Genomic DNA, 24,599 nt, shown 5'->3' on the forward strand with positions numbered 1-24,599 from the left:
ATCAATTAAACCATTAAAGTACTTACTTTAATGCCTCGTACCTCTTTCTAATAACAAAATACACACGTTAGTAACTTCAAGGAAAATAATAAACAAAACGATTAAATTAAATAATTGAAAGAGAGATTTGGGACCAAACCCTCAAAAATTAAAACCTTTCACGTCTAGGGCGAAGGCAACTTCGAATATGGCTAGGTGTTTCTAGGTCTTGTGAATGCGGAATTTTGTATATGAAAAGCAAAGTTAAGAAAAGAGAAAGAAAGAAATAATCAAGAAAACTTGATGAGAATTGGTTAATGATTAAGAGAGAATTAGAGAATTAATGATTGCGAATGAAAACTGATTGTCGGTGAATTCGTGATAATTGGTGAATAAAAACGGAGTTTTTAATACGTTATTTATAGAGAAAATCAGCCAAAAAGATAAAATATCAAAATAGATCACTTGGCGAACGTAAAACGAGAATGGCGCACGCAAAATAGAGCTGGCGCCAGCACCAGCTTATTGGCGCCAGGCGCCAATGGCTAGCACCAGGCGCCAATGGCTGGCGCCAGGCCTGGTTCTAGGCGCCAATGCCTGGAGTCAGGCGCCAGGCCTGTTTTTGACGCGTTTTCGAAAATCAGATAAGTTTGCCGTACTGGAGGATAAAATCGTATCTTTTCCTCGAAAATGCTTTTTGATTTTAATTAAAACTCTAAAAAGTCAACAAAAGTCAATTTATCAATGCTAATTGAATTAGGAATGAAAAGAATCTTCTAGAAGAATCTAGAAGACTAAAACCATTCCTAATTGCATTAGGAATGATAAATCATATTAGGCCCTTCTCTAGATCATTAGGCCGCATATAAAGCTCAAACCGGGCCCAGTTTAGTAAATTGGCCATAACTTCCTCAATATTCATCGGAATTGGGCTTATAATATATCGTTGGAAAGGTCTTTGCAAGCCCCATCCAACTACACTACTATTGGACCCATATCATGGACCAACCAAACTGGATTGGCTGTTTTCTTAAAATAAGTTTTTAAAAACAGAGAGAAGAGAAAAGAAATTAAAACTTTCCGCAACACTAGACTTTCCACACTTTTGCTTCATTCGATTATGATTCGAGGCGAAAGGTACTCATCACTGGGTTTGGTTTTGGGGAGACACAAATGGGTGTCTACACATAGCGACCCTTAAAAAGGTGAAGTTGAGATGTGGATAATTGGTCAAAAGGCTCTGGTTGCATACAGAGCTCGGGGTGAGTGGGGTGAACATAGTAGTAGTCGGGGTCACCCCGATAATAACTCCCCCCCGAGACCCGGTTGTCATAATGACCGGACTCATCTGGGAAGTCACGCCTTGGCTCATCGGGGTTCGCAACCCCGGACCAATATGGGTATGTGGGGAGGTTGTCACCACCCCAAGATGGCATCGGCCCTTGTTGGGGCGGCATATAAGGGTAGTTCACCGGAGGAGTGACCTCCCCCCTACGCACAGTAGCGTCATATAGGGCGCTAGTTTGAAAAGACAAAGTTTGATGGTTTGAATACATACCTTGCATGCTCAATTGCATGCGCTCCATATGCTCACGCATAGCCTCCATCTCACGGAGATATGCATCTCCTTGGTTGTCTTGTTGGTGATGTTGTTGTCTTCTTCTTCCTCTTTGCTGCGGTTGTTGTTGTTGTTCATGCTGAAATTTCCATTGGTGTTGTTGTTGCTCTTCTTCATCTTCCTCTTCTTCACCACCTTCTCCTTCTTCACCTTCACCATCATGCCCATCATCATCCTCATCACCAGCATCCTCCTCCATAACATTCTCAACCCTCTCATCATCCTCGGAAATCCTCCAAACAATCCTAGCCTCTCGAGTGATTGAGGTGGCAGCCGGGTTTGGGAGCAAACAATGGTGCACATTACGCACTAGCCAAGAGTACCCACCGTTTCCCTTAGTCTTAGAAATGAAGCGCAAGGTGTTAAGTTTCTTCATATCCAAATACATGTCTTCACTCTTTCCAATCGGAGTGCAAGACCTCAAGAAACGCTCTTGCTTGAAATAATGCACCAATCTAGTAATCATACCACCACAATGAATCTCACCCGTCTTCTTCCCATTTGTGATCAATTTACAACAATTCATGAAAAGATACCCAAAATTCAACCTTGGCCCCAAATCCGGCCTTGTAGCCATTCAAAGCACCAAGATCTCCTCCCTCGAAAGCTTCCCAAGATCTTGCTTGCTAAACACTGTATACCCAAGAATCCGATGGAGAACTACGAAGAGCCGGGTGAATAATCTCACTAGCAAACGATTCCTTAGAGTCAAACGACTTCTTCCTAGATATGGATCTCCACCAAGCAACCTCATTGTATTCGGTCTTCTGAAGGGCAACCAAGGGCTCAAAGATGTCGGTATTTAGGTTGAAACCAAGGGCTTTGTTGAATTCCGCAAGGTTCATGGTATGCTTGGAATTGAAAAGTTGAAAAGAGATGATATAGTCGGTATCCCCCGTCATATTAAACTCAAAGGTGGAGAAAAATTCAATGCATGGTTCCAAATAAGTTCGGGGGGATGACTTTACAAACTCAACCAAACCAAGATTACGGAGCAAAATGTTAAGATCGGCATCAACACCCAATTTTTCCATATCCTCGGGAAAATAGTTGCGGGACGGTCTAAATTTCTAGGATTTCATTTTATTATAGATAGGGGTGTGTTTAGCCCGGTTATGAAATTTGAGAGCGGGTAAAGGAGGAGGTGGGGCATTATCTTGAGAAGTTTGGTTTTGAGGGGGTTCGGTGTTTGAAGGTTGGCCACGAGAGGATTGGCCGGGGGATTGTTTTGAACTTCTCTTGCTACTCTTAACTCTCCTCAACAAATCCATAGTTTCAAGTTCAACCAACACAATGAATCACAAAAAACACCCAAATTCAACACTACCACCAAAGTGAACAAACCTCCGTTCACAAGACCACCCAAAACCACCACAAACTACAAAGTACCTGTTACAAGAAACAAACAACCAAAAATCCAACAACAACCAACAATATTAACAATCTATCACAAAAAGAAGCACAAAAACATCCAAAATAATTCCAAAACCACCATACAAACAACTAAAAACATCATACTCAAGCTTAATCAAGGCCACTCATAACCAATGCATAAAAATCAATTGAAATTGACAAAAATAAAACAATGGTGAGAAGTATACCAAGATTGAAGACTCAAATCAAGCACCAAACCGAGTAGACTCGAAATTCCCGAAGAAAACCACGAGAAAGAAGAGCAAACTTGATGAAAATGGAGTATGAAGGAAGTTTGGATGGAAGTTTAAGAGAAAATAAGGGTGAATTTGAGTAAAATTGAGTGAAAGAGATGATTTGGGGGTTAGGGTTTGAGAGGAGGAAGAGAGAGAATGGGGAAAATTAAGAGTGAAAGGGAAAATAAGAAAGGAGAGAGAAAGAGAGAGGAACCGGGCTACTAAAAACCCATATCCCCGCGCCCTCTCTCGATAAAGCCGCGCCCGCGGAGAGACCGCGGAGCAACCGCGGAGAGTTTCTGGAAAAATCCGGAAATTTCATACCTGACCATGGGTCGCGCCCTCTCTAATTCGCCCGCGCCTGCTCCAAAATTGTTGCGCCCGCGGAGAGATGGCGGAGAGACCGCGGAGAGTTCCTGATCCAATTTTTAGAAAATTAGCCGCGCCCTCTCTGAATTTCCCCCGCGCTCTCTCTAAGGCACCCGCGCCCGCGGAGAGACCGCGGAGAGCTACTGATCCGATTACCACTTGTTGAAAGCAAGGGCACCTGAGGCCTCTCCAAGCCCGCGGGGTGCCCTTTCCCCTGCACTCTAAAACCTCTTATCACCCTCAACAAACACATTTAGTCCATATATGATGAATGAAGGCACCCTACAAAACAAACCAAAAAAACAAGGAAGGGCAAGAGCAAAAATCAACAAAAAACCAAAAACAAAATAAAGGAAAGAAAAGAGAGTAAAGGTGAGAATCCGGGTTGCCTCCTGTAAGCGCTTTTGCTTAACGTCGTTAGCTCGACGTTTACCACCCCACTCAAGGTGGTTTGAAAAGAATCATTTTATGAATAAGACCAACAAACACTCCATCAAAATATTTCTTAAGCCGATAACCATTAACCTTGAAAGAAGATGAGGAATCCAAAGGAGAAATCTCCACGGAACCATTAGCAAAAACATCTTTCACCAAGAAAGGACCACTCCATTTTGACATGAGCTTTTCGGGAAATAACTTCATACTCGAGTGGCAGAGGAGGACTTTATCACCCACACAAAACTCCTTTTTCTCAATAAGCTTATCATGAGCTTCTTTGGAACGAGCTTTGTAGGTGCTAGCACAGTCATAAGCATCAAGTCTAAGCTCCTCTAGCTCATGAAGATCCAACCACCTTTTCTCCCCCGCACTTTCTAAATCAAAGTTTATCTTTTTGATTGCACATAAAGCACGGTGTTCAAGCTCCACCGGGATATGGAAAGACTTGCCATAGACAAGGCGATATGGAGTGGTACCAATAGGCGTCTTGAAATCCATCCTATAAGCCCAAAGAGCATCATCTAACTTGTCCGACCAATCCTTTCTATTCCTTGCAACCGCCTTCTCAAGAGTGAGCTTTATTTGACAATTGGAGACCTCGACTTGGCCACTCGATTGAGGATGATATGGGAGGTCGAACCGTTGATGTACTCCATGTTTCCTCAACATCTTTTGGAAGGCGTTGTGAACAAAATGAGATCCGTTATCGCTTATCACAGCCTTAGGCACGTCAAACCTTGGGAAGATGATTTTGTTGAACAACTTCAACACTACTTTGTGGTCATTAGTAGGGGAGGCAATGGCCTCAACCCATTTAGAAACATAGTCCACAGCCACAAGTATGAATTGATTACCATATGAAGATGGGAATGGTCCCATGAACTCAATCCCCCAAACATCGAACACCTCTAATTCAAGAATAGGCTGTTGAGGAATCTCATTCCTCTTGGAGATATTCCCAACCCTTTGACATCGGTCGCATGACTTTACAAAGCCCCATGAATCTTTGAAGAGATGCGGCCACCACAAACCACATTGAAGAACCTTAGTGGCGGTTTTTGAAACTCCCATATGACCGCCACTTGGATCTGAATGGCACATCTTTAGAACACTTGGCACCTCTTCATTCGGGACACAACGCCGAAGCAAGCCATCCACCCCACGTTTATACAAGATTGGTTCATCCCACAAGTAATGTCTTACCTCCCTCTTGAGCTTCTTCTTTTGGTTCTTGGAAAAAGAGGATGGAAACTCCCCACATGCTAGAAAGTTCACCAAGTCGGCATACCATGGGAGATCCTTAACCTTAATGGCATACAAGACATCATCAAGCATTCTATCTTCAATTGGTAGACCATCATCATGAATTTGATCACCCTCAAGGCGAGAAAGATGGACCGCCACAACATTTTCCGCACCCTTCTTATCCCTAATCTCTATTTCAAAAGTTTGTAATTCAAGCACCCAACGAATCAACCTTGGCTTGGACTCTTTCTTGGCAAAGAGATACTTAAGAGCCGCATGATCCGTGAAGACAATGGTCTTGGAACCCAACAAATAACACCGGAATTTCTCAAAAGAGTGAACAATGGCCAAGAATTATTTTTCCGTTGTTGTGTAATTCTTTTGGGCCCCATTTAGTGTCTTGGACATATAGTAAATCACATAAAGCTTCTTTTCCACACATTGTCCCAAAACACCTCCAATTGCCCAATCACTAGCATCACACATCAATTTAAAGGGTAAATCCCATCTTGGGGCTTGAACAATGGGGGTAGAGATTAGGGCCTTCTTCAATCTATTAAATGCTTCCAAGCATTTATCATCAAAAACGAACTCAACATCTGTTTGAAGAAGATCATTAAGGGGCTTGGCAATGACTGAGAAAACCTTGATGAATCTTCTATAGAAATCCGCATGACCCAAAAATGATCTCACTACCTTGACATTCACTGGAGGTGGAAGCTTCTCAGTAACCTCAATTTTGGCCTTATCCACCTCTATTCCTTTATGAGAGATCTTATGCCCAAGCTCTATCCCCTCCTCTACCATGAAATGGCATTTCTCCCAATTCAAGACAAGATTAACCTTTACACACCGAGCCAAACATTTCTCAAGATTAACTAGGCACTCTTCAAATGAAACCCCACCTACGGAGAAATCATCCATAAATAACTCCATTTCTTCCTCCAACATGTCTCCAAAAATGCTCATCATGCACCTTTGGAAAGTTGTGGGGGCATTACAAAGGCCAAAGGGCATTCTCCTATGGGCAAAGGTCCCATAGGGGCATGTAAATGTTGTCTTCTCTTGATCTTCGGGGTGGATTGGAATTTGGAAAAATCCCGAATAGCCATCAAGGAAGCAATAGAACTTGTGCCTTGTTAGTCTCTCTAACATTTGATCAATTAATGGAAGGGGAAAGTGATCCTTTTTGGTGGATGTATTTAGACGTCTATAGTCTATACACTTCCTCCAACCGGTGACCGTCCTAGTTGGAATGAGCTCACCACTCTCATTCTTGACTACGGTCATACCCCCCTTCTTAGGAACGACATGAACAGGAGAAACCCACCTAGAGCTTGAGATGGGGAATATGATTCCCGCATCCAAGAGCTTGATGATCTCTTTTTTCACCACCTCTCCCATTTGAGGGTGTAGCTTTCTTTGTCGTTCAATAGAAGGAAGGGTGCCTTCCTCAAGCGTTATGTGTTTCATACACAAAGCAGGGCTTATACCTTTAAGATCATCGATAGTATAGCCCAAAGCACCTTGGTGCTTTCTCAAGACACAACATAACTCTTGAGCTTGGATCTCGCTCAAGGATGCACTAACAATTACGGGGTAAGTGGAATTTGGGCCTAAGAATTCATACCTAAGGTGTGATGGTAGAGGTTTGAGCTCTACCATAGGCACACCTTTACCTTCTTTTGTTGCGGCCGCTTGCAAAGCTTCATGGCTTGAGATCTTCAAGCACAATTGTTCATCCACTTCCTCCATGCTTCCATTAAGCAATTCCTCATACAATGCTACCTCCTTGCATGGTACACCTAGCTTGTCATTTTTCAACAAAACATTCTCAAGAGCATCGTTAGAGGTGAGCAAGTGCTCATGCATGGAAGACACAACATGATCAAGAGAGTCAATCATCATGCAATTTTCAAGAGAAGAACTTGGATATTTCATGCTTTCATTCAAATCGAATTCTATGACCTCATCTCCTACCTTAAGGGAAATATTTGCACACTTTACATCTATCATAGCACCCGAGGTAGCAAGAAAGGGTCTACCTAGAATAATTGGAATGGTAGCATCTTCATCCATTTCTAAAACAACAAAATCCACCTGGAACACAAACTTCCTAACCCTCAATGGAACATCTTCCACTTTACCTTTTGGAAACTTGATTGACCTATCGGCTAGTTGCAACTTAATGTTAGAAGGTAAGAGTTCCCCTAAATCAAGTCTTTGATAAACCGAATATGGCATTAAGCTTAAACTAGCTCCTAAGTCACATAAGGCATTATCAAATTGCATCTTGTTAATAGCACAAGGGTTGGAAAAGTTTCTGGGGTCTTTCAACTTGGGTGACATTTTGTTCATGATGATCGCACTACAATTTTAAGTCAAATTGATTGTCTCCACAACATCACAAGTCCTCTTTCCGCTCAAAATGTCTTTGAGGAATTTGGCATAATTAGGCATTTGGTTGATCACGTCGGTGAAAGGTAGAGAAAGGTAAAGTTGTTTGAGCATATCAATAAATCTCCCAAATTGCTCATCTAATTTGTGTCTCATGAATTTTTGGGGATAAGGGAGCTTGGGTTTCACAATCTCTTTCTCTACTCTCACCTCTCTTGGTGTCTCAACCACAACCTCATCTAAAGATGCTCTACTTCCCTCATTCTCAACCAAAACTTCCTTGGGGACCTCCTTGTTATCACTCCTCCTAGGCAATCTCTCCTCAAGAACCTTACCACTCCTTGTAACAATAGCATTCATGGGTTTATTGGGATCTAGGCCTTGGGAAGGTAAAGAAGATGGGCTTGCTTGGTCTTTCAAAGCACTAGCAAGTTGATAAATTTGGTTTTCGAGCATTTTGTTATGGGTCATTATTTCATTGAACTTCTTGTCACTAACGGCCATATATGTGTTCAACAACTTGGTTTGATTTTCAATTATTTCCTCCAAATTGGTCCTAAAAGAAGAAGATTGTGAATAGGAATTTTCACCTTGAGTCTTTGGAACAAATCCGGGTGGGGGACTTCTTTGAGAATTATTTTGAAAATTGCCCCTACCTTGATTGTTCCAATTACCCCTATTTTGATTTTGACCGTAACCTTGATTATGGTTTCCACTACCTTGGTTATGATTTCCATAACTTTGGTTTTGATTACCATAATTTTGGTTTTGATTTTGACTACTATAACCTTGATTGTTATAGTTGCCACGAGAACTTTGGTTCCCTTGGTTCCGATAACCACCACCTTGGTTATAGTTGTCAAAATTACCTTGGTTTTGGTAATTCATATTCCATTGACCTCTTTGATTATCAAACCTTTGCACATTATTATTTGACACATAATTCACATGCTCACTCTCACTATTATCAAAATCATCACCACATTCCGGAGAAGCATGAGGGCAATTACAAGAGTCATGATCATAATATCCACATGCATCAAAAAATAAGCAACCACTAGGCATATTATTTGAAAAGGGAGGGGGTTGAGATTTAGAAAAGGTACCTTTCCCCTTAAATTGGGAGGGAGAATTCGAAGCTTGAGAAGAAAAGGAGCCTTCCAACTTGGCCTTGATCGCGGTCATTTCTTTCCCCAAGTTTGTCATTTGTGAGGATAAGTTGTTGATCGCATTTAGATGGTCTATAGAGAGTACACCGAATAGCCACTCTTGCTAGTTGAATCCCTCTCACCATCTTGCCAATCTCTATAGTACTTAACCGCGTCCTCTATAATGTCCACCACTTCCTCTTCCGTCCGATTCATTATGGGACCTCCGGCACCCCCATCAAGGCATGATTTGCCTTGAGGACTTAGGCCACCATAGAAAATTTGAATGACTTGATAGGTTTGAATTCCGTGGTGGGGACATTCCCTTTGGTACTCTTTATACCTCTCCCATGCTTCGTAGAGGCTTTCATTAGGTCTTTGCTTGAACCCTTGAATCAAAGCTCTAGCCTTCGCCGTTTTCTTTTGTGGGTAGAATTGGGACAAGAATTCCTTGGTGACTTCGTCCCATGTTCGAAGGGAATTTGGCTTTACCTCCTTATCCAACCACTCCAAGGCTCGGCCTATGAGAGAAAATGGAAACAACTTTAGCCGGGTGAATTCTTGAGAAACTCCGTTCACTTTGATAGTGTTGCAATACTTTTCGAACTCCTTGAGATGGTTCAACAAACTCTCATTATTAGCTCTGCTATATTGTCTTCTTTCGATCAAAGCGATCATAGCCGGCCTAATTTCGAAGTCATTCGCCGGTGTTGTAGGTGGAGCAATTCCACTCTCAAACTTGTACGCACCGGGAACTCCCAATTCTTTCAAAGCAACTCTTGGTTGATATCCCATGCCTAGTTCCTCTTCAAATCCGTCTTCGCTTGAAGAACTAAATTCAAAGGATCGACTAGCAATTCTTCTCCTTGAAAGAGTCCTTTTGATTTCCGGGTCAAAAGGCACAATGGATCGATCACGAGCTCTATGCATGAAAAACTCAATGAAAATATTAGTAGCACGGCTACAAATGTAGCCTTAAGAAACAAAATCTTTTTGTATTTTTTTTTCAATTAAAATGAAATAGACTCAACAACTAAAGCTAAGCACCAATTTCACTCCCCGGCAACGGCGCCATTTTGATAGAGGAATAAACTAGTCGTTAATTTCCTATCCCAAAATCAAACACTATTTATAAAATCCTAAACCAACCTAAAACAAGTATAGGTAAGTATAGGGTCGAACCCAAAGGAGTTAGTTGGTGTTATCTTTAGCCTAAATCAAGCTATTTCGGAGATTGAAGTAAGAAAATGGTTGGTGTTATGATAGCAAAATTAGACTAATCAAGTAATTCAATAAGCTAAATGCTAGGGATATTGGTTCCACATGCTAATTCAATAATCGTGCTAATCGACAATTTCTTCGTTTGATTCAAGCATTGCAAAGGACAAACAATAGTAGCAATCAAGAGAGTTCAAGAGCTATCTCCTAGAGGCCAAACTAGGGGTCACTATGAATGGCTAATCAAGGAAATTCACAATCAAACTCAATCAATTAAAGCAATTCTCAAATTGATGGGTCATGTCATTAAGAAATGCAATTCAATCTAGATTAATCTTATAGGTTGATCACTCTTAATCTAATTAATCACATGCGAAACTATGTCAAACAATTTAATTGCAACAATTCAATCAATCAAAGATCATCAACTAGCACAAATTATCAATCAAGCATGCTTCCCCTTCTCCCTAGCAACTAATCTACTCACTAATCATGGTGTAACTCAAGAACAAATCACTAGAATTAGCATTGATCATCATTCTAAATCAAAATCAAGAGAAAGCAATATCAACTACAATATCCAATTCAAATCCAAGCAATAAAAACAATCAAAGATGAAACTAAATCAATCAAGTAAGAGATGAACTAGAAGAAGAAAATCTTACTAACATTAATGATTGAAAATGAAGAAATCCAAGCACAATTGATCCAATGTTGAAATACAAATCCAATACTAAGAACTTCTCTCTAACTTCTCTCTCTAAAATTAAGCTAATGAAAATTATCTAAAAGTTAACTTCAAAAAGGAATTACAAGTGTATTTATAGGCAAAGAAGAAAAACGGGATTCCCGCGCCCTCTCCAATAAACCCCGTGCCCGCAGAAAAATGGGTACGGAACCCATTAAAAACTCTGCGGGCTTTCTGGGCAACACCCGCGCCCGCGGCAAAAGCGCGGCGAATCCCCTGCTCCCAAAGGGTGATCAGAGGGCCGCGGACTCTCTGGTACGAGCGGGCTCTCCAAACTAGCCGCGCCCGCGGAAAGCCCGCGCCAAGCCCGCGGAGAGTTCCTGGTCGAAATCTGCCAATTTGGTGCATATGAGCCCGCGCCCGCGGCCTTCAGTACCCGCGCCCGCGGTAGACTAGCAGGGCTTGATGCCCTCTACATGCCCTCTCTGAGCCCTCTCCAAGCCGACTATTTCCTCCTTGCATAGTTAATATAGCTCATCTTGATTCCCTTGCAAAGACAAATCCTAGGTACCTACAAGAAAAAATAACGAAAAGGAATAAAAGGGAAAAAGAACCAAATAAAAGGAAAACACGAAGAAAACACGAAAAACACAAGGAAAGAAAGAAAGAAAGGAATTAAAGGAAAAAGGACCAAAAATAAGATAAGAAAGCATAAAAAGGAAGATGAAATCATCCTAAAAGACTACCCTATGAGTGCCATAAATGACACTCATCGTTTTCTCATAAAGTTAATAAGAAGATTGACTTATGGAGAAACATAGAAATTCTCATGAATAAGAACACTACTAAAAATTAAGGTTTTTGCGACCGCCTCTAACGGTCGCAAAAAATAGAAAAAATGGTCGCAATTCATTTTTGCGACCGTCAACGGTCGTAAAGCGGTGGTCGTTATTTCCTTGGTCGCAAAAAAAAATTATTACGACCGTTTGACGGTCGTAGATTTATTGCGACCGTTTTTAATATTTTCAACGACCGCAAGGAAAACGGTCGCAAAAATTAAAATTTACGACCGTTTTTATAAGTAGTCGCAATTTTAAGAATTAACGATGGCTAAAGGCGGTCGCTAAAAAGTTTTTTAAAAAAAAGAAAAAAACCCACCCACATCCTGTACCCCGCAACCAGTTATCCCACCACCCAAATCAACTGTACCCAACGCTACTACCCACCACCATCATATCAGTCCATCACTTCCCACCCAAACCACCACCACCACCCTAAAAAATACAGACCTACCATCGCCGCCCACCCAAACAGCTACCACCGCCACTTTACCTCAACTCGAAACACCCTCAACACACAACTAATTGCCTCTCACCCGAAATACCCTCAACCCACAACCACCAACTGCCTCTCACCCGAAACCACCTTTACCCACCAAACACTTGATCTGACCCAAAACCACCCTTACCCAGTACCCACCACCTCCGGCAACAAAATTATCAAAAATTGAAAAAAAAAAAACCACAAAATCAGAAATAAAACAATCAAAATACAGAAAATTACCCATAAATTCGAAATTAAACAATTATACAAAATACAAAAGATTACCCATAAATTCGAAATTAAACAATTATACAAAATACAAAAGATTACCCATAAATTCGAAATGAAATAATAACGAAAAATTTTCAAAATTTATAAACAAAAATTACAATATAACAATTATACATAATCAGAAATAATTAGAAACAATAAAACTAGATCTACAATCTAACTAATTTAAATATCAGAGCTAGAAAACCTTGACTTGTTTTAGGTTCGTTCTTGTGATGGTGGAGGTCGTGACGGTGGCTCGAGTGTGCAGTCGTGACGAGCAGCGCGGAGGTGATAGCAAGCGTCGGCATCAACACCAAGCAAATTTATCAACTTCTGATTCTTCAATTCTTAGGAAAGAGATGGAGGATGAAGAAAGAGAAAGGAAGTAGAGGAAAGAGAAAGAAGAGAGGAAAGAAATCAGAGATTTAGAGGAGAGAGGAAAGAAATCAGAGATTTAGAGGAGAGAGGAAAGAAAATGGGAGAGAGGAGAGGAAAGAGAAAGAGAAAGAGGAGCGGCGTGAGGCCGGATACGGAGTAGTAAATTAGGGTTGGTTGAGATGGTGTCATTTTATACCCGATTTTTTTTAATAAAGAAATAAGCTTTTTGCGACCGTCTTTGACGGTCGCAGATTATGATATTTACGACGGTCGCAGTTTATGAATTTTACGACCGTCTTTGACGGTCGCAGATTATGACATTTACGACTGTCACTGTGACGGTCGCAGATTATGACATTTGCGACCGTCAAAGACGGTCGCAGATTATGATATTTACAACCGTCTCTATGACGGTCGCAGATTATGAATTTTACGACCGTCTTTGACGGTCGCAGATTATGACATTTACAACCGTCTCTTTGACGGTCGCAGATTATGACATTTACGACCGTCTTTGACGGTCGCAAACGATTTATTTTAATTTAAAATTATTTTTAATTGTTCAAATGTCCTAGCGATCGTCTAAAAGGCTAAAAACGGTCGCAAAACTGTCGCAAATTTGCGACCGTTGTCAAAGCAGTCGTAATATTGCGACCGCATAAAAACGGTCGCAATATTCATATTTTGTGACCGTTTTTCAGACGGTCGTAAAAAACGGTCGCAATTTAGCCGAATTTTAGTAGTGGAATTTTAGTGGGAGCAAAATTAAAGGTCCAACGAGAAGTTTACGAATTCTATTGGGAAATAACTATCAAATGCTAAATGCTTAGATTTGAAAGTATTTTCGACAATGGACCAAGCAAAAGACGATACTTAGTACGTATTGGGTATTAAGTTCTATTGTATAGACTTAATAAAATGTTTGAACGTGTAAAGGAGTTTACCGTGTTAAACATGAATTTAAAAACTTTGAAAGACTTTCGACCGGTATGTATAAAACTAAGTAAATGTTCGAACTAAGTATAAGCTAGGCTAAATACTAAGTTAAACATGAAAGACTCTAATAGAGACTTTCAACCATATCACACAGCAAACTGTTTAGTAAAGACTCAGTGAAACTGAATGAGCTAAAATGACAAATTGATGGAATAAGATTGAGAATTACTCTGCAATTTAATCCATCATGTACGTTGTGATATGGAATCGTCGCACGAATTACTTTCTTAGAGCATCTGAAGTATGTATGTAGTACCAATCAACCTGAATCTATGTAATAGATCGTTAGATTATGGCCAAGAACATCCATAGTACTTGGATAAGTAACAGGATGAGTTCTTGACTTGTGGAAACAAATACGAATTGAGAATTGATGTTGCAAGCACAAACCTTAACAAGGATTAGATCCTTAACAAGGAAGTCGTTTATAAGCACGAGCTAACAATAAGTCGTGGCTTGAGAATGGTAACATGGACGTGGATCCATGTGTAATGTGCAGGAAATTAAGGAAAATTTCCATGATCACAAGGTATTAGGGTATCCCAAATCATTGTGAGTCGTTTGGAGTGAAACCCAAGCAAAGCATCATCAGGAAGTCTACTAAAATATATGTTGAGAATATTGTTGCCTTAATGGCGATAATAAAGAAGATATTCTATGGAAAGTTCGTTGTTGAACGTTAATGATTGTAGGTTGTCAAGTTGAAGGTCTCAATCATGAAAATGAGTGGGATCCATCACTTGGACAAGAAATCCTAAATCACATATAATCCATGACACTCTCAAATTTTATCATCTTATTATGAAACTGATCAGTAATGAAGATGCTAAGATTAGCAAAGTAATTATAACTAAACCTATGCAATGAGTGAACAACAACATTCACAATTGCATGAAAGAAATCAAGCATATTAGATTTGGGTGTGATTTATATAATGTTTTATACAGAGTGATACCATTAAAACATTCAAAAAAACCATTTATCATAAGATGAACCATTCAGGTTTTGGAGTAATTTAAAATTTCATGCAATTTTATCACTCCGTTTGTTATTTAATTGTGGTTTAGAATTAAATAATGAGTCCATTCGATTCTTGGAATATTCGAAATAGGGTATCAAGGCCAGTCTTGGTAAGGAAACACCTATTAAGTGAACATTGAATATTATAATCGAAAATTATTCCTAATCGGCGAGGTCATTTAAACGATGGACGATTAATGACCAATTGAGATTAGTGTGTAGTCTGATTTATAGCACCGTTTCATGTGCTACGAGGGCGTGAATGTCATAAATAATTTGCACGGGTATTGGTTTAGAACCATATTGGATCGACCTATGAAAATACTTTAAGAGATTAAAAATCGTCATAAGTATACTTCTCATTATGGCTATCAGAACCTATTTCCTTGACCATGAGTATTGTAATTAAGTTCTCTTGTTTGAGTACTAGTCCGCTTTGATGTTGTCAAACGTCTGCCGTAATAGGGGATTATAACGGCAACACTCGGGCGGCTACGTCCTCTCAGTAAGATGAGCTACAGTACAAGACTGGGAATGTCCGAGCTAAAATAGGGAAGATGTCTTTGTTGTATACAAGGCCTCTCGTAGAGCGAGACTGTGAAAATGCATGGCCGTGCTCGGATGGATTTTAGAAATCATCTGTTTATTGACAGTGAGACTCAGAATCGAGAAACACTTCTGGACGTAATGAGGATGACAAAATAATCTTACCTTATAGTTTATGAAGAGACATTAAGCGACATAGGAAAAAGGTTGTACACTAACTGCGCACTTGTCCGGAGATTGAAATGAATGGTGTCCTACGAACAAGTGTACTATTCCGTTAGTGGGTTCAGAATTATTAGAAAGCTAATATATTCAGTAAGGTCAAGTGATCGGAATGCTTAGGTGGAGGCCGCTTCCGATCAGTAATATTAATGCATAATTAATATTACAGCTTAATCTTGACTGAACCCTTCGGGTCACACCTTTAGCAGTAAACGAACCGACTCGAAAAATTAATTCGGAAGAAATTAATTCGTCGCCCGAGTATTAAATATTTAGACGTTGGTAATTCGAGCTTGGAGCGTCGAAACCGAGCGTCTGAGAATCTCAAATGTAGAGCCAAAATTTAGGATTTGGCGAGACGGGAAAATGCTTCAAGTAACAAGTAAAATCCTTGCCACTCAAAAGGCTAGGAAAGCGCGCCCAATAGGAGTGTGCCACGTGGCAACACACATGGAAAAACACCATGTGGCAGCACACGTGGCAGCCACGTTGGCAGCCGCCAAGTGGAAGCCGCCACGTTGGCAGCCACCTAGTGGTAGCCACCAAGTGGCAGCGTGCCACGTAGGCAGCGTGCTACGTGGAAACACATGTGGCAAGGGCCGTGGACCCGGGACGATGGGTCATGGACACGGGCGAAAATAAAATGGCCCAACCGAACCCAACTTGGGGCTCAAGGTTGGGTGACACATTGCATGTGAAATGCCTTGGGGACCAAATGGGAAAGTGGTCCTCACCTAACCATGTGACACTTGTTACTTGTTCCTTGGTTAATTTAACTAAGGATTGAATTTATCAATCTTTCCATGTGGGATCTTTTTGTGAAAAGTCCCACATTAAAAGATGAATGGAATTCACAAGCTATCCTTCCTTATAAATAGCCAAAGCATGGCTTGAGAATTCCTTGCTTGAGTAGGAGTTCAATAGAGCATTGCATTAGCAAAAACTCTTAAACTCATATAATACTCGGGTTTTGGTTGGACCTCGCTATCCTCGAGGTAACGGACCTAAAATTCGCTATTAGTTTTTGTGGGTGGATTTCCGTAGGAGGCTCTCGTATTTTCGGAGCTTAAGCTTTCAAGTAAGAGCCCGACTTTGAGGGCAAAACACGCTTCAAAGGTAAATTCCGATTTTATCCTTTTATGTTTATTTGTTATGCTTTATGGTTTTATTAATTGCGAGTGGTTCTTTGGGTTGGGGTGTTTCCGCGGTGAGTCGGACTCACCAAACCCCAACACTTAACATCACCAAATCACAGCGCATAGCATACACAATTCCAGTAGCAGAACGTACCGAAGCATACACAAATTTCTCTACCCTAATGAACTGATAAATCACCCAAACCAATGAACAACAACAAAATGTTAAATCACATAACAATAGCGAAGCACTTTACCTGACCAACCACGATGCACACCCAAAAAATAGCCGATTGCAATAATAACAACACAAAAAGGCTTCAAAAGCACCTGACAAAAACAACAAATGAAACCCTAAATTAAACAAAATGAGTTTTGAATAGGCACACATATAAACAATGAATTTCATTTTACCCTAAAAGAAAATAATCTAAGGAACTAACCTACAGAGGCAAATGTCTTTTAAAAGTAAAGTAAACATACAGGATTGAGCATGCAAAATTGCAAATAACACACAGATTAATAACCCCCTAACAATCCCAAACCCTTATATATCTTAATCTCTCAACAAAACAAATAATAATAAGTCAACATAAGAACAAACAAGAATGTTATCACCCCTTCCCTCGGAAGGAAATATTAATACCATCCCATACCAATTATAAGCATTTATACACATACCCACTCCTAACAATCACATGCACAGCCATAATTGTAAAGCAAATAATGATTTTAAAGTTATGAACAAGTCACAGCATCCACCAACTATGTAAACAACTCCATTAAACTGTTCCCAAAAAAAGGAAATTCATGAAAGAAATTATTAATCATCTACAATAGAACACGCTCCACAAATAAACTAACCAATTTCAAGATGAAGAATTAAAAGCTTACACTACTGTTTACTCTGAATTAGGAGCCTTAGCTTCTCGCTGAGCAGAATTCCTAAACACATTGAACCCAATTTATAGCTCCCTCTGAACATATATACACAAGAAGGAGATAAAAAAACATCAAATTCTCAACCCTAACATCACCGCCTTTACCCCCAAGAAAAACTGCAATTTTAATATTAATATAGTACCAATTCCACAGTGGCAAACAGAGTTGTAAATGTAGTACAACGTCTACAGGGGCAAAGCGTTCAGTACGAATTGTACAGTATAAGAGAACGTGCAACTGAAGCTAGGATCCACATAACAAATATCCACACGCATAGTTCTGATTACCACTCTAACATCACCCCTAAACATACTAACTAAACGAACTAATTGAATTGAAACGTAAAGAACCAAGGTTCATCATCAGAATTACGATTAGAAAAACAATAATTTCTGCTTTTACAAAACAACTATAAATTACGATTAATTAGAATAGGATAGGATAGGAACATTAGAATTTCAATCATAATATTTCGCAGTAACAACAATTAATTAACTCCTCATTAACTTATGATAGCATTCTGTAAAGCCTACAATCAATCAGCCATAGAAGAACACAACCAAGCCGAAGAGAACGTCGAACACTAAAATTAATCAGCCCATTAAATAATAATTATTAAGCCCAAATTGAGTTATTACCCCGAACAGAACATCTATAACCCTTAATAAAAATGGGAAGTTAGTAATAGTAACTTTTGGAGTTATTACACAAACACCCCCGAAATTAATGGAATTCCGAAATTGCCCTTTATTCTAATTGGTTGATGCTTCATGCTTGACAGCTTGAGCGCTTTTTCACCGACTTCCCTTGCCTACTCCCTTAGCTCTCTTTCTTCTCATCTCAAAAAAAAAGCTAGAGCATTTATGGAAACAAGGAGAGAGAAAGCTAGAGAGAGAAAATATGTCTTCCTTCAACACAGTGGCAGATCTAGCGGGGGTTCAGGGGGTTCAACTGAACCCCGTTAGATCCGGGAAAAAATGGGTTTTTTTAAAAAAACTAACAGAAAAACTATATAAATAATATTCAAAACAATCATACAACAAGTTAACCGCGCAGCTCAGTTGGATAGATTAATTAGCTTTGGACAAAAGGTCTTGTGTTCGAAACTTAGTATAGACATTAGATGCATTCTAAGTTTTTTTTTTTTCTTTTCAATTTTCTCCTTTTTTTTTATCCTACTCCTCAGTTTCTCTTTCTTTACTCTCTCCTAAAATAATCTGTGTTTTCATTGATTTCTGAAAGAAGACCCATGTCTACAAAACCCATGTCTTAATTGCCTGAAATTTTCTTCGAATTTCTCAATTTTCATCTTCCCTGTTTTCTTTGTTTTTTTTTTTTTTAATAAAAAATCTACCATGGCAGCATAGCTCTTCGAATTTCTTAATTTTAATCTTTTTCTTTTAAGTGTAAATTTGTTAATTGTTGTAGTTGTTTGATTAATGAATTGAATTATTGTCAATTATATATTGTTTTTCAATTGTATAATGTTAATTTAATACTGAATATGTTGTTTGTGAGTTTTTGTTTGTTGTTTTGTTATATTGTTAACTTTAATTGGGCAGTTTAGTACTCCTGAATTTTATTTTTTTTAATTATTGTAGTCTGTGACCACATAAAAAGTTTGGAGCATTTTTGGAATAAATCTAAAAAATCATCAATTTTTTTAATTATTGTAGTGTTGTGTACTTGTGTATTGGTATTTATTTAAACACTTTATTTTATACTTGAATACCCGATTTATATCCGTGCATTCGGACATTGGGTGTTTGATAAAATTCGAATCCCCTAGGTACAATTCCTGGATCCGCCACTGCTTCAACAACAATGGCAATGAGCTCAAAACCACCTATCATCCCTTCGACGATGGTTATGGGAGCTTGTGGAAGATGATATTTGATGTCGTTTTCTCCGATTTTCAGGTATAATTCTACTCCTTTCTTAATATTAAACTACCAACTAAAATAACAAAAACCCCATTTGTAATTCAATTTTTTTAAAAAAATATCCAGAATCATTTCTGGTGGAATTCGGTTTAATAGGATGTCGTGATTTGGGAATTGAGCTATGGGAATTAAGTTATGCAAATTAAGCTAATGGAATTATGTGAAAATTGATGCATGACAAGCTGAATTAATGTGGTATGAACTAATGACTTCTTCTTTGTTACCAGGATTCATGGTGGAGGTGGTATTCCGAATCTCTCTCACACTCACTCTCTAAACTTACCATTGGAGCAGTTTTTGAGTTTAGTTTTTTTCTTTGAATTAGCTGATCAATTACCACTCCTCTCTTGTGAATTCGATTCCTCCAGTTTCGGCCCGCCGTCTCCGAGGTTCCCGTTCAGTCTGAGATTGTGTTTCAATTTCCTCCATTAAAGAAGCTTCTTGAGGTAAGATCTCTATCCTTTTTATAATCATCTAATATCAATTTTGACAATCTTTTAACAGTAATCCTTTTTTTTGCTACGTTTCTTCATTAAGCTTCTTAATTAATTTTCTCAAATTCGATTAATAACTCAAACTATTTTTAAATGAATGAGTGGTGATGAAACCTAAGAAAGGGAAAAAGAGGAGAGAAACTGCGATGAACGGCGCCAGAAATAATAGCCATCAATTTGATGAAACTCATAAACTTGTAAGGTATTTTCTCTCCTTCAATTTGATGTGGTTGAATAGAAATATGTAAAACTTGCTCATTTCTGGAAAATTAGGCTGTAATTTTTTTCTAGGGCTTTTGCTCAGATTCTGTAATTTAGATGTTTGTTTTTTAATCATCAAAAATCATTTCTCGATCTAGCATTTCATTGTTAATCGAATTAGGTTGTTATTGTACTTGGATTTGAAAATAATTATCAAGTTTCTTTGGAATTTTGAACAAATTAGGGTGTATTTTTATTTTTTTACTCGACTTTATACCGCCCTCCAATTTCAAGCAATTGGAAAAAATAAAAAATTCTAGAAGTCTGTGTACACGACAGTGGAACAGCAACCATACCAATTCCAATTACTCGGAATTTCCGGTGATGTCCCTTGCTCACCAACCTCGTACTCTTTCATCAACACCCTGAGCTTGAAGTTGTTGCTTAAGATATTCGCAGGTTAGTGAATATGTCAATCAATACCATAAGAAAATCTCTTTTATCAACACCAACCTCGTACTCTTTCATCTCACTCCTACTGCATCTGTTAGTGAATCTAGAGTCTTCTTGATGATGAAGGGAGCGTACTTTTTTGAGTTGTTTTGTTTTTTGGTGTTGAGTTATGAAATTATGAGTGATTTTGGAGGTGGATTTTGTGTGTTTGTTTATCACAATCAATAATAATCAATTTGCGGAATTTGTTTTTGTATTGTTCAATTTCAGATTACTATTAATTGGTTGCTCTTGTAATTTTGGATTGGTTCAAATTTTGTGATGAGAGTCTATTTGTTGAAATCAATTACTGAAGAATATATCGGCTTATTTGACTGATTTTTTTCTGTTTTGGTTTATTGTTTGTTGCTGCCTTCTTCTCACTGTTAGAGTGTCAGGGCTGCTGGAGCAAATGCGAAGGTTTGTTTCTGCGGATTGTATCTATATTCTTTATGGAAATGAAAATGAATCATTGTTGTTTATAAACGGTAACATGAGAAGTAGCGTACTACAGCTTATACGAGGAAAGAGCCTTTGATAATATCGTCATATCACCTGGCCCTGGTTCTGCAATTTGTGCTGCTAATATAGGTGAGAGTCGTGAGACTCTTCTGCTCAACATGCTTTCAATAAAAGTTATGAAAGTCACTTTAATTTTTTACTTATTCATATGTTTGAACTGTGCTTGTTTCCAAGATTTATTGAGCTGATTTATAAAATTTAGTAATGAAATGTTTGTCCAAAATTGATTAATGCTGCAATCTTATATAGTTATTGCTTAACCCTGATGTTATTGCTTAATCCTTAGTGTCTGCTAGAACTAAGATCTTATACAACACATCTGATCTGCTCCTCTCCTTTTGAATTCAATCAAGATGAAACCCACTCAAAAAAGGTTGGTGACCTGCAGCTACTGTTGTAATGTAGTTAAGAATTTACTTTGAAATAAACTTCTCTTACTTAGCTTATGACTTTATGAGAAGTATATTCTATTAAGCTTTTGATTGCTCTCTTCTCTTATTTTATATCGTTTTCTCTACCTGTTGACGGCTCTGAATATCCTCTTGTTGATTTCATGTCTATCTTTATTTCGTTATTTTACAACAGCTTTGGTGGATAAGTTTCATATGCATTTGTATTTCATCATTTGAAAATGGCTTTGGTGACTGGTTTGCCTTAATGAAAAGCAAAGAAAGAGAGATAATCAAGATATTTGGATTTCCAAGCAAGTTGTTTCAGCAGAAAAAGCTATAATGGTTTAATTTATGACACTATTATCCTGTTTTATGTTTTTGAATTCCTTGAACCTAGGAACGATGTAGATTTTGTGAAAATACTCTATATTTTTATTTTCAATAAACATAAAACCTTCTTTTCCAATTACCGGTGGTGGTGTGGTTTATTTATTTATTTATATCATATCTTGTCACCAACGACCATGGGTTATCTTTTTCATTTACCAGTCTACACAATCAAGAAAAATTGTCTTAATTGAGGAGTTGAGGTTTATGGATTATATTATTGCGCTTGTCTATTATTTATTATATTGGTAAGTATATCCTTTATAACTGCAGTCATTTGATGTAGTCTGCAATTAGGGATGGAATCTCACAGTCATACGAACTCACCCTTGAAGGGCCATAACAATGTCAAGGATGGTGATTCTTCATCTCAGACTGGAAGTTGTATATTGAAGTCTACAAGGAGTGCTTTCAACTTTTGGTTTGACTAAAATGCATGTTTCTACAAGTAGACAAACTGTATAAAAATGTTAATAGAAAATTAGAAACCATTCTTATGAGGGCAAAATGGTTTGACCAAAATGCATGTTTCTATAAGAAATTTTCATAGAAATCATGTATACTTGTACAGTATAGGTTTACTGACCATATAACTTCAATTTCTTTATTCGTTCGTTGTTTTGTTGGAATGTTGGATGAATCTCAACGTGTATAATACGAGAATATTATGTTGAAAAATGAGATGATCAAAAGTCATTGTACTGCTCTCAGTTTCTTATTGATGTAGAGTTCTTACAAGTTATTTCGGTAATTGTTCACTTTTCCTTGGGCAATCATATACTGATTGGGGATTTGATGAAAACATATACGGGGCGTTTGGATTGTGGGAATGAGAGTTTGGGGATTGAAAGGTGGGAATAGGATTTGGGAATTAATTGATGGGAACACATAAAAATATGCTAATACCTTGTTTGGATAGTGGATGGGAATATATAGGACATAAATAACAATTTTACAAAATACCCTCATTAAGATTGTTATTTAATTCTTTTCATTAATGGAAAAAAATCTCATTTTTCTTCCTATTCCCATTCCCATTCCCATTCATTTATTGCCTACCCTCACTAGGTAATAAAAGGGTGGGAATTCACCTATAAATAACCCATTCACAAACCCCTTTTTATTCCGATTCCCACCAATCAAACAAGGCTTATTTTTTATATTGGGATTAAAACTCCCAATCCCACCCTCAATTCCCACTTACCAAACACCCCCATAGTGAAAGTAAAGAAAGTTAAAGAAGATATGTAGTTGTAAAATTGTTACTCTCTTTTTCTCAATCAAAATTTAGGGTAAGAGTCAAGGACATCTAAAAACCCATTGAGAATGTAGGAATGTAGATAAGAGGGTGAAAGTGAGAAACACTTAAGAAAACCTATTGAGAGAGAGAGATACCTATAAGTTATGAAGTCATTACAAAGGAGCAAAAAGTATAGGAAGATACGGAATTTTGGGAATTAAAGGAACGAAATACAAATAATACTTTTGAGAGTGTAATTGAGTAAGAAGTAACCATTGAGAACGTAGGACTGAAGATAAGAGGGTGAAGGTGAGAAACACTTAAGAAAACCTATTGAGAGATAGAGAGAGAGAGATACACCTATAAGTTATGAAGTCTGTACAAAGGAGCAAAAAGAATAGGAAGATAGAGAGTTTTGGGAATTAAAGGAACGAAAGACAAATAATACTTTTTAGAGTATAATTGGGTAAGAAGTAACCATTGAGAATGTAGGACTGTAGATAAGAGGGTGAAAGGGAGAAACACTCAAGAAAACCTATTGAGAGAGAGAGAGAGAGAAAGAGATACCTATAAGTTATGAAGTCAGTACAAAGGAGCAAAAAGAATAGGAAGATAGAGAGTTTTGAGAATTAAAGGAACGAAAGACATATAATACTTTATAGAGTGTAATTGAGTAAGGAGTTGACAATACTTTTTAGAAACTTTCTAAAATGGTCGAAATAATAAAAGACGAGTTAAAGATGAGAAAGCTAAAGGGAAGGAGAAAAAGAGATAACAATATAGGAGGAGTAGATTTCGACAACTAGATTTAGACAATCTTTTTTCAGTAATCAATAAATGTTATTAATTAAACAATGTGCTTTTGTGACAATTGAGGCATCAAACTGATTAGAGTCACCTTTAGAATAAATTTATCAACATTATGATATAACCGTGTTAGATTCATGAGTAAATGTTTTTTTTATATTTGTACAACCATAGTTATAGATAGCTTTAGAAAGATAGAGGATAGGAGGTAGGAAAGGGGAGAGGAGTAGGACAGACACGAGAGATGAGAGAAAAAAAGATAGGGAGTAAGAAATAGGAGAGGGAGAGAGAGAAAAAAAGAGGAGGGATAGGAAGAGAGGGGCGCGAGAAAAGATACGTCGAGAGAGAAATAGAGGGAGAGAGAGAAGGGTCAAGAGAGAAAAAGAGACAAACAAATAGACAGAGAAGGCAATGCCGAGAGAAAGAGAGGGTTAGGAGACGAAGGTGCTAGGAGAGAGAGAGAAAGAAAGAAATAAATAGGGTTAAGAGATGAAGGTGCTAGAAAAGAAAATTAAAGGGAGGCTGAGAGAGAAAGG

The 24,599-nt window shown here is 38.3% G+C and overlaps 1 protein-coding gene and 1 non-coding gene across 23 annotated transcripts; both read left to right on the plus strand.

Annotated features, from left to right (window-relative positions):
- Positions 1 to 9,147: 9,147 nt before the first annotated feature.
- On the plus strand, positions 9,148 to 9,253 carry LOC145608050 (small nucleolar RNA R71). Its single transcript, XR_014105708.1, has one exon. It is a non-coding gene; the product is annotated as a small nucleolar RNA R71 (small nucleolar RNA).
- A 9,274-nt stretch (positions 9,254 to 18,527) lies between these two features.
- LOC145598829 (uncharacterized) lies at positions 18,528 to 22,625 on the plus strand. Of its 22 annotated transcripts, XM_081655233.1 has the most exons (7): positions 18,533 to 19,504; positions 19,756 to 19,769; positions 19,897 to 19,974; positions 20,125 to 20,224; positions 21,106 to 21,135; positions 21,230 to 21,306; positions 22,314 to 22,625. In XM_081655233.1, exons 4-7 carry the CDS (start codon positions 20,130 to 20,132, stop codon positions 22,445 to 22,447), a joined length of 336 nt encoding a protein of 111 aa, XP_081511359.1. In that variant the 5' UTR covers positions 18,533 to 19,504; positions 19,756 to 19,769; positions 19,897 to 19,974; positions 20,125 to 20,129; the 3' UTR covers positions 22,448 to 22,625. The 22 variants fall into 22 exon arrangements, 4 of the variants coding, with proteins under 4 accessions (XP_081511359.1, XP_081511352.1, XP_081511370.1 ...); XM_081655226.1 differs by having other exon boundaries at positions 19,756 to 19,974; XM_081655244.1 differs by having other exon boundaries at positions 18,536 to 19,504; positions 19,756 to 19,974; positions 20,125 to 20,219.
- Positions 22,626 to 24,599: the final 1,974 nt, after the last annotated feature.

This window comes from Chenopodium album, chromosome 2 (genome assembly GCF_948465745.1).
Source record: "Chenopodium album chromosome 2, dcCheAlbu1.1, whole genome shotgun sequence".
In the NCBI taxonomy this organism is placed as follows: domain Eukaryota; kingdom Viridiplantae; phylum Streptophyta; class Magnoliopsida; order Caryophyllales; family Amaranthaceae; genus Chenopodium; species Chenopodium album.